Genomic DNA, 13,854 nt, shown 5'->3' with positions numbered 1-13,854 from the left:
ATTTAAAGTCACTAATAAAAGATTTAACCTTTCTTTAACCAATTCAAGAAGGCATTCAAAGGGACACTACTTCTGTGATTTGGAGAAATCAGAGTGTTAGGCTATGAATAAAAAGATGGAAAGATGGACGCCATGCAAGGACTGACTCTTTAGAAAATGGGGAAAACAGCCATGTGATGGGTTGTAACATTTATAACTATTAACAAGGGGAGAAGGGCAGAGAGTAATACATCCTAACAAATCTCTCTGGGGAAGAAAAAAAGACAAAAAATAAGGATTACACTTCTCCAACTCCCAGGCGAGATTTCATACCAGTATTTACACCAATTCCTTTTAGCACTGTTAGATTCCTTTGATATATTGGATTGTACAGCATTGATGAACACTCTAGTCTTTTTTAAAAGTTGATATGACAATATTATTTCATGGATATCAAGTTTTAACACTTGGAAGTTATCCTTCAAACTCAAAAGAGAGTTTCCCAAAGCATAAGGTGTGCTTCCATATGCAAAGTGGTTGCTTTTGCTATACAGCATGCTACTGAACCTGAAGGACATTAAAAACCAACAGTACAGGATTAATATCCACACAAATTAAAGCTACAATTTTGTTATATAGTTAATGTTTCTGTTTCATTACGAAGTGACTTTATCGTAAAGATAGGAGGCACATTACAAGTAACTCAAGTTACACTTAAGTTTTATGAATAACGTAGTGGTCAATTTTGTGTATTCCACATCACACTGCTGAAGGGCGCTACTGCTGCAGCTCTACCACAGTGGTTCTGTATCTGTTACTCTGATCCATTAGCAGGACTTGAGAAGTTTTTAATCCAAGAAACATATTTCTGAAATAATTTGTTTTGGAAGCACACACAGGTACAGTTACAACAGCAGAAGGCATCTAATTGCAACAGGAAGGATAGGAATCTTAGATGACCTGCATGAAAATATAAAAGCAAGTCAGGAAATAATGGATGGACTGCATTTACACTTGCTTGGTAAACATCAAAAATTTTTCTATTTATGTTCTGAAACATTTTATCACTAGCCAAAATCAGGAAATTCCAATAACAATTTTCCTTTTGCTGGATTGGTTATGGCTCCCATCCATTTTGATATCCAATGAATTAGTGATGCATTTTCTTGTTAAATAAACACCAATTAAGATACAAGACTTCCATTAACAAAATCTGATTTACCATTTCTGAAATAAGCCATTTGCCCACTAAACTTCTAGCAGGAATGCAACTTTTTTTTTTTTTTGGAAGTTCAAGACACACCACCTCTGACAATGTCTGCACTATTGCAGTACATGTTACCACTACTGAGCTTAGGTTGAGAGAACTTTCCCATGCAGAGATCTACAATAATCAATAAACACCTATATCATTTATTTCAATTTGAAATGCAATGAATGCATCAAAACCTCCCAAACATCAGATATTCCACATATTCCAGTGTAGTTGGAAATGATTACCTACCTATGTAGCGGGGCAGGGGGAAGCCTGCCTATTTACCTTAAAATCATTTCCTTAGTAAGCGATTCTGGGTTTTATGTTAGTTCCCAAATCTATAACGGCGAGCAGAATAAAATCATTTTGCAAGTTCAGTCGAGACAAATCCATCTTTAGAGCAACACCTTCCTTGCAAGTTTGAAAGGAAATTATGAAAACCATGGACAGAGAAAAATATCCATCTGTTGACCAACTACAGAAAAGAGAATATCAGCTGCCCTTCCTTTTTTGTTAAAAAAAAAAAGAACAAAACTTGATTCTGCCAGACTTGAAGGAGTTTGTCCATCATCTGTAACCCTCCTACTATTTTATTTCACTCTTTCGTGGTTTTTCCAGAATAGACCCCTTTTTCCTTGCCCTTTGGAGGAGAAAAGCACTTTCATTATACTTGCTACAATCTCATAGAGGTTTTACTCTCAAAATAATTACTTTTTACTACATTTTTACCTTGAAAAGACTTTTCTTGGTTTAGGAAATTCAACCAACAGGACACAAGCAAGCAGTGTTTAATCAAGACATGGGAAGAGTTTAAATAAATTTCCATGTAATGAATGCAACTACATTTTTGTCCACTACATGGAACAAAAGGAAACTAGGAGCACTCTCTTATGGATCAATCAGTTACATCACTGCTTCCAGATTCACACTGACTCACAAAAACCATCCAGGAATGAGAAACACAGAAACAAAGCTCAGTTTCAGAAGCAGTACAGCTACATACATCACTCTAGTGACAGTTCTATAAAAGTTTTCCCAGAAACACAGCAAAATGCAAACAACCCCTAATGGCTTCTCAGAAAGACAATTCAAGCACATTTGCATCAGTGGTATGGTTTATCCTGAAACTGGAAGAGCTACCCACACATAAAAAAAACTAACTGCAGTAAATCTGTGATATTTGTTTCTGTAGCTATGCAAATCCACAACACATTCATATTCTCAATGCATATAATGCATATTCAAATCCTGTATCCAGCTTAGTTCTGGCGCCTCCTCAAAAATTTCGACTCAAGAAATGTTATGTGAATACTCCATAAACCTTGTATCAAAGTGAACAAAATTTAATATTCATTGGGAAAGTTGCTTGTGAATTCTTCACAACATTTTCCAACACTCCTTTACCTCCAGCCCTTTCTCCAAGGAAAGATGCCTGAAAACTGGGAAGACAACACAAGGGGTAACTACCAGTTTTAGTCAGTGAGAAAACGTATGTCGATTTTGTACTACTTGCTCTACTGAAACAGAAAACAGAAGGAAAACAATTAAAAGGAATGATCTGCTCATTTCTCACAGGTTAACTACCTAATTCTGAAACCACAGCAGAGGCTGTACTCTTTCGTTCTGATGATATCTAGGCATTCCACTAGAGGGGAACCCCAAAAAAAAGTAGGATTTTTTGCACAAGTGTGGAAGTACAAGAGGGACAGCACTTTCGAAGAAAACACTTCTGAAATGCTACAGTTTTGCTATAGGATTTCTCATTGCTATCTTCAGAAGTATGAAAACATCAATTTCAAATCAGGCTTTGAAATTTTTATCTGTTTAACCTAAGAGGTACTGTGATGCATAATATGAAAACTTCTTAATTCTTAGATCTCAGTCACAAGTGTGGGAGAACAGAATAACAATCATTACTGCTGGGGAGCATAGTTGAACATGTAGAAATACTCTCCAGGCAGGTGACAGTATACCAAAACCAGACTCCTATATATCACGTGATCACAAAGGCATTTAAGCAATACTTCAGTAAGTTTAATGAGTACTCCGGTTTTCTATAAGAGTTTGCTTTCTTTCCCTCACATTTATGTGTTTTAGTCATGTCAAAATTAATCCCTGCTTCTCTCCCCTCTTTAAATATAATTTGAGAATATTTGTTTTGGAGAAAAACTATGGAATAATTATATTGTCTTTAGAGAGAACAACTTAAAAAGTAAACCCTTAACTAACAAAAGAATGACTTTGAGGTGGCAACAGTGCCTTACATTGTAAATACACATTCAATATTATTCTTCAGACAGCACTAAGAGTTTACTTTACTTACATAATGATTCTTCTGTTCAGGAACCAATATTTTCGCCTGTGCCTGTCATATCCAATAGGTTCATGTCGGATGTATGGTTTATTTTTTTGGATTTCAGCAACGCAGTCAGTTACTCCAGGCACCTTATGTGCCACGCAGACTTCACACTGCCACTCATCTTCTGGTACCTCTTCAAGAGGTGGTTTCACACACTCTAAATGGTACACAGCCGAACAAGTTTCACAGCAAAGCAAATCCCCAAGTTTGTGACAAACCCTACAATGATCATCATATTGAATAACACCTTCTGACATTAACTCTTCACGTGCAATGTTTGTTGTAAGAAACTGATCCACTAAGAACTGCAGAACCTTGATTTTATTCTCTACTGGTCCATAAGGATAGTCCTCTGTCTCTTGATAAGGAAGAACATGATGATATTCCTTGTCACTCTCACAATATACCCGCAGAACCTCAGGCCACGTCATTCCATCTATGAAATACAAAGTGGAATTAACGCTATCTTTGAGGTCAGCAGGTCCAAAGGTAGTATTTGAAGTGTCTTCTTCACGTAAAACTGCTTTTAAAAGCACTATATGCATCTCTGCCATAAGTGTGCACTGCTCTTGACTTACCAGAGCAGCACAGAAGTCCTCAAAACGAAAAGGAGAAAGGCGTAAAACAGTGCCAAAGTTCCTTAGTACCTCATAGATGGCAATCACATTCATGATGTGCTCACTAGGCACCATTAAGTCCTCTGAGGATTTAGGAAACTCCAAAGGTGGGATATCCTTCTCTTCCAAAATTGGAGAACGAGGACGATGCACTCTTTGTCGTCTCCTACCTGGAATTAAAAACAACAGTAAGAACTTTGACATTTACAGATCAACATGTTAAAACATCTATCATCACATCTTAAAACATCATCAATGACTGTGGTAAAATTTCTCTCCAAACTACTGCAAGTTAAGAATTCACATCTTCACAGCTACTTAAGTGGTATTCACCGCATAATCACATTTAACTAAAAATATAAAGCAAAATTTCAAATACGTATCATGCATTTTATTTTTAAACAGAGCTGCTACATTTCCCATGCAAGGCATATCTATTAGATTTGTAAATGACACACAGAATTCCAATAATTCAAGTAAGTTAAAAAGGCATAGACTTCCCTCAGACAAAATATTAAATTAGGAACTCTCATTTTGATTCAGTAATACTAGCTAATCACTCCTGCTTGGAGCATCAGCTTTCATCTTGAAGAATCAAACATATGTTATTTTGTATTAAAATATTGCCAACTCTTTTCCTATTGAATTGTAGCAAAAAGGAAAAATTATTTCAAGCAGATGTCTCAGGACATCAATTTCAATTCAATTAGAACACAAAAGAGAACCTAAATCCCTTTATCCACTGTTGTCCTGCTAGAATTTTCCAACTGAGGACCAGCAAGCCAGAAATAAGTCAAATGAGATGCATGTGAAAATGCTGTTAGATGAGATGCTACACTTTCCTGTCTTCACTTCCACTATCCTAAATGCCCAGCAGGAGGAAAAAACCAAGAGGAAACTATCTGTATAAGTGTTAAAAGATATACGAAAAATTCCAACTACACACAACTATTTCACAACTATCAGTGAATTATCAGGATGAACTCACTACACCTACATTTTTATTTTTAATACTTAAGTTTGGACAATCTCAAACTGTTAAATCACCATCTTGGTTTAAAAATAAAGAATTGAGATTAAAAATGTTTTTAGACCCTTTGGCAAATAGACAATGACCTTGGTAAACAAGTACATTTTTTATTTATCAATACAAAAGAGTTCCAGTCATCCAATGTGTTATAGTAATACATTCTTTCAACCCGCTCGACTTCCTCCCACATTTCCTCTGTAATGATAGGAAATAAGTCTAATGAGGTAGGGCAGCAGAGGATGAGAAGATATGCTATAGCACATAGATACTCAAATACAGATCTAAATTTAAAAACGCCATTATGAAAAATCCAATAAACTGGGGGGGGTACACATAAAAGCTACTTTTAAGAAACAGTGTGTAAGTATTTTATAAATAAAAAGATGTACAAAAGAATTTGTAGAATGACACCAGAAGAAAAATCAATAACTGAGCAAGTACAGCCAGACAACACCCGCACAGCTTCCCCTTTCAAACCTTAAACCGGGGAACAGAATCTTAGCTACGAGCTAGAAACTCTGAAACAATGTTTAAGGAGAGACCAGATGTTTCCTTTACAGAAGCAAGGGGTCAACATCATCTGCCTATAGAAACACATTTCCAGTCTTAGTGAAGTTTGAGCTCTGCAGAAAATGAAAGCGTGCTCATGAGATTGCCTTTCAGTTTGCTGCTGCACATATCAGTGGAAAGTGTTCAACCACAGCAAAGACACAAAAACATACGAGTTTCACAAGCAGGCTCAAAGCAAGCATTCTTATAGGACCAAAGTTCAGGTTAAGTCCAAGTTCTCTCCTGTCCTGATGCTTGGCTTTAATTAAAAGCCCATAAAATACAACATTCACATTCACAGATGACATTACATTAAGGTCCTGGAACTTCCTTCAGTCTTGCAGGACAGTGTAGGAGCAGACCTAGTAAAAGCTCATGCAAACATCACAGACATTCCAAAGGCACTAATGGTCACCTTAAAGCCCAAACGTCACAAAAAGCTGGCAGAGCCTTAAACTAGGATTCTTTCAGTCTCCAAAATTTTAGCAGAAAAAAATATTTGGTCTCTCACACAGTAAAGGGATAAAAGAATCAGCCCTTGAAGAAAGCAAACGTGAAGAATGATGACCCTGATTTGCCTAAATGAATCAGAATCAACAACAGAAGACCCAGGTCCACCAAGAACAACAGTTCCATGCAAAGATAAACTAGAATGAACGAACACTGCTGAAAGAAGCTACTAATTTCCTCTCATTCTTTGAGATTTTCTACTCCGAGAACAAAACTACAATTCCTTCTTAACACACTTTCATCCTTCACTGAAAAGCAGGCTAACCAGTCTTATTGATGCTTCTTTCACCATGGATAAAAACTGATATATTTATGTTACATCAGACAAAAGAAGCAGCAAAAAAGGAACCATAAAGGCATTCCTAATGCTTTATGAGAGCATTTCTAAAAAGTCCTCTAACACTTCCTTTTGAAAAGCAAGCACAGTGGTCCAGGTATGGAACAAACGTTATCAGGACTCAAAGTACATCACTAAATGCCATAATAAAGTACTGCACATTGGTGCAAGCACAATGCAGTCAGATGATTATTCACACCGCTCTCCATCTCCTATATAAAACATCCTACACACTTTCATGTTTGCATTGGCATACAGCACAGAAATTTCAAAAGTAATTATAGTATCTAATAGGTAAAACAATAAGGAAAAAGAGTGCATTACAAAATGCGTACCTCACTTGTGAATTTGGCATTATGCCCCTTGGCATACAGCACAGTTGCTACACCATATCACTCAACATTCCCAATCCATACTGTAAAATCACACACCCTATCTCAAGAGCTCAGAGTAATTTCTCTTTTCAGTTATTGAGCTGCTCTGAACAACTCTGGACTGCCTAAGACCTGGTTTCCAGAGCTAAACCGACCAGACGTTTAACTGCATCTAGATGCATCTAATCTTAATTAAAGTCACTCTACTCATGCTGAAGATTCCAAAAACGGATTCGAGTTTTATTAAGGTCTTCTAAATAAGTTTCTATATAGTAACCAAATCATTGAATCAAATTCCACATTCAAGTTTGAGACAGAACAAAGAGAGAAAACATCCACTTCTGTTCCATTCAGATTCCATAGCTTTATTGGGAAGAATAGACTGATCTGCCAATAGCCTCCTGCTGCCATGAAGGGATTATTCACAGCATCCAGAACACCTCGAGTGTCTTAGCATTATACATTCATCTAGCATATGCTTCTTTTAAATCACAATCCTTCACTAGTCGTCTCCAAAAGTGATGAAGCAGTCTGCTGTAGTTGCCTCTCCCTATTTGGAATTCTCTAGTTGAGGAGCTGCCTGTAATTAAGATTAAAGAGTAAACAATTTTATTCGCACGGTACGTTTAATTATAGATATTGATAATTACTCTCTACACTTACCATAATCTATTAAAGTAATTTATATTACAAATATTCATGGAAAACACACCCATGATACTTGAAACAACCTGAAATGGTTGAACTAAGTCTATTCAGTCTATTCAACCCCACTGGTTTAAACACTGACTTCTTGAAATCTAGAAATGAACAGGAGTTGAAAAGGAACAAAAAACTTGTCTCCATTTACAGACTGAAAGCCTGCACCCCTCAGATCTACCATACTTCAACTCTGGAGAATATGGAACTGGCCCCCCAAAAACCAAACAACTTTTCACATCTCTAACAAATCTCCCATTTTATGTAGCCAGTTTTAAAACATTGCTCGAACGAATCATTTGTATCCAGGTCCACAACACAAAGGTTACATTGTGAACGCAACACAGTTCCTGCACTTCAGCCTGGTCTGATTGCCATGCACGTGTAGACTAACAAAAATCACAAAAAAATCCATTTTGCCTCAACACACTTAAGCTATCTACCCCCTCACTCCAGATGTACAGTACCAGTAAACATAGCTTTTAGCACAACAGTTTTCAAGTAATGGACTTGGGGATGGGGGTCCTATACGGGAAATATTCTGCCAGAACTGCAGTCTTATTTAAACAGGGAAAGCAGTAGCTGCACTGCTATGACCTTACAAATAAACACTGGCTCCAACATTTCTTGGTTAGAAAAATCACAACTGTTCTAATTCCTCTTAAAACTTTCCCTTCCTCGCAGTTTCTCAGTACTTGGGCAACAAGGCTCCTGCACAGAACTTCTGTTGGTGGCTATGGTGGGGTGGATAAACTTGGTAAAGTATAGGGGAAAGAACAGAGAGACTGCAGAGTTTCACATATTCCAGTAATCTGCCACAGAAGGGGAAAAAAAACAGAACAACAAAAACCTCACAGGCACACAGCACAGAGCTTATATCAGCAAGCAAAAGGGTTTTCAATTTATCCTCAGAAAGAAGGAAAATTAAATTTTGGCTTCAAATTCCACAGTTTAAGCCAAACCATGCTACTCCTATATAAAAAGTCCATCTTTAGTAAAATAGAACTGAGTTAGACTTGTGTCTCAGAGCATGAGTCACTACAGAAACTTCCCAACATAAAGACCAATTGGCAATTATACGATGCCCTGGAAGCATGAGCAGCCTTTAGAGAAGACACCCTCTGCTATGTTTTACTTCCTCTACTCTCCTAAACTCACAGCCTTATTTGTATTCAGTTTTAATAAGAATACAAAATCAGACATCTCCCACCCATATACTGCTCTGCATCATTCAGATTTCAAGTGGGTACGTGCAGCAGCACAAGAGGTTCTTGCTGGATATCACAGAGAAAACTTGTAACACTTGATAAAAATGCTAAGAAAACATTTTGAGTGTTTTGGGTTTTTTTGCTCCCTTTCTCCCAGCAGCATGCACAAACTGGATACAGCTACACGTTTGTCACAGCAATATCCAAACCGGTTCCTTAATTAAAAGTCGACCTCTTGGGAAAGTATTTGCTCAGCTTACACCAGAGTGGAAAAAACAGCACGGTGAAAGTGAATTAGTTTAACATAAAATAAGAATTATTTAAGAAAAGCAGTAATGAAAAAATTAAAATTAATTTCTTTGGATGGTTGAAACTTTTACAAACACTTCTTTCCTTTTGAAAGGACAACCAGAACATTGCTAATACTCAGGACTCAAATTATCTCTTTCAGAATAAGATGCATTTGTAATTCTACTACAAGCACAGCTCCAACATGAATATTGCTTTGCAGTAGTCACACCTAATTGAAAGTTATCTGGCTGGAAAAATGAAAAAGCAACTAGGTAAACTTAGAGTCTAAGCCAACATAAAAAGTGAGACATACCAAGCACCAGCAAAGCTTTGGAAGTTGAATCACAATGAGAAAATTCAATGTGAGACAAGATCCTGAGAGCACCTTCCTGAGTGCACTCATGTCAGAAATTCTCAACACGTGCTCTTGAGCTAAGGATGACTACTGCCTTTGTACTGAACTAAGTCCTTATGCTCTTTAAAAACTTAGCTGAATGCTTCTTTGGTCGCTTATTTTTTCAGTTGCTACATTTGTCAGTACAGTTACAAATCAAACAGTTCTCTAATTTTCTATGAACACTTCATTTTTTCAACGTTAGAGTCAGCCATGCAGTCTCAGTAGGAGCCAAGAACATACCATCTCTGCATTCTAAAGCATCATTTTAACACGTGAAGAACTAGTGCAAGACACACAGCCAATGAGATCCCACGCTGCCACTCAACGAAGTAATCAGTCACACTTCTCATGCTAGTTCTATGCAACAAAAGGGTCAGCCACGAAATTTTACTGCAGAACTACAGAAGAGACTGCAGTATATTGAATTATTCTGCTATCTTTTAAAATTTACATTCTTTGATAATACTTTTTGCTGCACAGAATTGCTTAGAGATATGGCTGATGACAAAGTGCAGATCTGTATGTCAATACAGCAGTTTCAGACACAAGGTTTGACCTTCCACGCTATTTCTCTGCTAGGATTTGAACTTGCCTTCTGTATTTTTTACTTGCTAGCTGAGCTAGCAATTCCTCCAGTTTGCAAATTGAAGCGTACATCCCTAAATTGTAAACTAAGAGCATGCCATGTAGTGAGCAGGTAAGACATTCAGGAGGACAACAAAACCTCTCACACGATAAACAAGAGGCTGCATATCTTACAATTGTATCTCGATCCTTCCACTTACCTCTTCAAGAGCATGGAAGTCTGTTAAAGTGTAAAATTACTACTGACAAAACACAGCAACTAGTTCCCAGTTAAATTCTTTCACCCTGAAGATCAAAGCTCTCTGGTGAAATAACTAATTAACAAAAGCAACAGTCAGTCGCTGTAATGCTCACAGACCATCAATACCCATCTAAAGAAATTAATATATCTTAAATGACAGACCTTTTGACTTGCATCTTCAGTGCTGCACATTAGCTTGTTAGACAGGCTGATGATTACCTCAGCCAAAATCTAGATTCCAAGTTTTAGATGAAGAAACTCCCCCACTTCCCCCAAACAAACAAACCTCCAGGAAGAAAAAGAAAAAAAAGGAGGGGTGTGTGTGTGTGTGTGTGTGGATCTCTAAGCATCTTGAGTAAATTTTTCTTTAAAATTCTGCTATGTATGGAAAATAATGCAACTGTGATGACCCTAAAGGTTTGTTATAGCAAACAAGTAATGGTAAAAATGCTTAGTGAGAAGATATATGGGATATCTATACTAAAAGTACACCTACCTTCTGGGGAACAAATGAATAACAGAAAAAACATGACACAGAAAATCCACCCACCGAAGACCTGCCCAGCAGGAGACAGCAATCAAACGTCATACCCAGCACACAAACTTTAAGTATACCATTATTAAGCATGTTATTGAAGGCATTTTTACTACTCCAAAGATTCTGATTCTCTAAATACTTCTGTAACAATATAGTAATAGTTATTCAAGTTTCAGACATACCATAATACCACAGTGGAGCACAAAAATCATGCCTTACTTGACTAGAGACACTGTACTGTGTTCTTCTAAATTAACTGTTAAGAATATAAATAAGAAAATGTAGGAAGTCTGCCACCCATATAAGTGGAATGTTATTTAAATGCAAATCTTGGTTAGTAGGACAGCTTGGTTGTTACTACAGTTTTTCAATACTCTGCCCTACAAAATGAACTCTTCAGCCCTGAAGACTACATCCTGACATTGTTAGCAATTCAGGCTGCACATGATCCAGAGGAGATAAGCAGAGAACAATTGTATATCACCAAGTCTAAGAGAAGAAGAACCAGTGGGCACTGCATGGTGCTGACTAAAACAAAAGACATACTCCTCCAAGTTCCACTGTTAACCACAGGAACTTCGTCACTGTATGTTACAATTTGTCTTATTCAAAGATAAATATAAGAAAGGAAAAAAAGGGTGAAGAGCTAAAGACTAGTTCTGGCTCAGCATGCACCTGGGTCAAAGAGCACTGGAGCCTGAAGGCACATCACTGTGTGCCTGCCCTACTCTTCAGGTTTAGATGGATCTTTCCCTTGCCCATTAAAATTGCTTTAACGTTAAGGGTCTCTCCGTGGATTATGATAAAATGAAGATGTCAATTAGTGCCACCACTGGGTAGCACATTCACAATGCAGGTATTTGTTCAAGAGAAACAAGACACAGACTGAGCTGATCAAATGAAAAGTTTGTACCCTCCTCTTTGCAAAGGAGGGGGGGAGAGAAGCCTTTAGGCCAAGCTGAACTAATGAGAACTGCCAGTAAATGCCTAAACATCAGCAACATTTTAACCAGCAACCACACAGTCTAAAAAAAGGCACATGGAAGATGAAAATGTTTAAGCTTTTGTTAGAAATAAGTGTATTTTAACCAAGTGAAAAATATACATGTAAATTAGAGAAGAGTTTTCTGATGCACTTAAATACCACCTAAAACCTGTCTCTGCTTGCACGCAGTAAAACACACTGAGGCATCTTGTTATATGCCAAAATTCTTAAGTATATTTCAAAAACTGAATACACCCATACTTCCTAGAACTCATTTTAAACCTGGATGTTCAAAAATACTTTCCTGACCTAGACAATTACAATCACCAAAGATTCTTTCCCTGACGAAAACACTCCCCAATAAGTTAATGAGTCACCCAACTAAACAGAAAATTAAGAGCTAGAAGTACTTTTTTTTTTTGTCTTCTGTGAACCTATACTTCAAACTTTGGTAACATATTCAAAAAAACTATTTCACTGGAGGACAACTCTGCAACAAATAAACCAATATTAACACCTTAACAAAACGTATCTTAAGTTTAACTCATTCAGTAATATATGTATTTATTTGAATTCATTTACGGTATTTTCACAGAATCAATTCTTAACTATGTGGATATGGACCTTTAACAGGTAGGCATTCTCACAGTTTTTTTTTTGTTTTTTTTTTAAAGAACTGTAATAAAATCATATAATGGGCTGATACCACTAACTCCCTAAAATAAAACTAAATGACACATTCAATGGTCAGCACTTCAATTTAAAAAAACAATTCAGCTAACTACTCAAAACCACATTTAATGAAAAAAAAATCCAACATAAAAATCAACCTGCTCCTGCTCAACTCCAAATTTGCCAGTGTTTGTCACCCTGCAGCCCAATTCAGAAACACTCCTAGGTTACACCTAAATTTAACTACTCTCCTGGTTCAGACACTTTAAAAAAAAAATCTAAGCTTGAACCCTGTTCTGGAAGACATTCAAATAAATTTAAAGTGTTTAAGTTCAGAGAAAAAATTTTTAAGCTTGAAACACACACACCTAGGGAACTAATTAAGGACAAACAGAAGCACAGGCCTTAAAAGAAAACTGAGCCCAAATCTGTCACTGCTCAAAAAAATTAAATGTAATCATAGTGATGTTTAAAAAGCTTTAACTCAAATGCAACTTTTAAAGGTTGCCACATCTTGAAATAACTGCAAGATTTAAACCCCAGACATTCGACTCAACCTCCACCTTTTCATCTCTGTGCCCTAATAACTAAAACTAGGTTTACACCCTTGCAATGAGGCACTGTGCACTTTTTCCCAAACTCTAACAATGCAATCTCCATTTTGAACAATGCACCTCGTTTCCTTCCTTGGAAAGCTAGTTTTGTCTTAAAGACAGTAAATGCTGATTCCAGTTATACTCCAATTTCGAGAACTTACACATTTCCAATGCTTATGGTTTTTTTAGGCCACTTCAAGTTGCATGTGCTCCTTCTCAACATCAAGTTACATTTGCAAGCACAAGCCATTCTTTTCTGCATATATTCGAAATGACCCCTTTGCAAAGCACGCATCTCATTGCCCTTGTTTTTAAATAGTAAGTGAATGCTCCATACACTTTTGACATTGTTTGCAACACGTTCTGGCATACCACGCAGTTCTGCAGCAGCCTGAATCTCCAGGCATATCTGCAAAGTGCCCCTTGTTAAAGCATGTACTTCCTTCCTTCCCTCCCCTCGCTGCGTTTTGTAAGCACCTTCTAATGTCCCCCGCACCTGTGGGCAGCCAGGAGTTAAGCTGCATACCCCTCACCCCTGCGAGTACTTGCGAGCATCCCTTACGTGCAAGGACGGGAGGAAGAATGCATGCGGATTGGACTTGCAAACCTAGAGGGAACGTGTGGTACCCTGG

General features: G+C 37.3%; 1 protein-coding gene across 12 annotated transcripts in view; it reads right to left on the bottom strand.

Moving 5' to 3' along the window:
• BPTF (bromodomain PHD finger transcription factor) overlaps window positions 1–13,854 on the bottom strand; it is a 46,131-nt gene that overhangs the window by 31,385 nt on the left and 892 nt on the right. For 10 of the 12 annotated variants that reach the window (XM_065735429.1, XM_065735430.1, XM_065735432.1 and 7 more), the window contains exon 2: window positions 3,558–4,380. In XM_065735429.1, coding sequence (XP_065591501.1) covers window positions 3,558–4,380 — 823 coding nt within the window. Of the gene's footprint in view, window positions 1–3,557; window positions 4,381–13,854 lie in introns of those variants that run through there. The other 2 variants (XM_065735439.1, XM_065735440.1) reach the window with 2 other exon arrangements.

This window comes from Cyrtonyx montezumae, unplaced genomic scaffold (assembly GCF_038088225.1).
Source record: "Cyrtonyx montezumae isolate F1298 unplaced genomic scaffold, pur_monq_1.0 scaffold_19, whole genome shotgun sequence".
Taxonomy (NCBI): Eukaryota; Metazoa; Chordata; class Aves; order Galliformes; family Odontophoridae; genus Cyrtonyx; species Cyrtonyx montezumae.
Note: the sequence above shows the minus strand (reverse complement) of the source record. Positions and strands in the feature narration are given on the sequence as shown.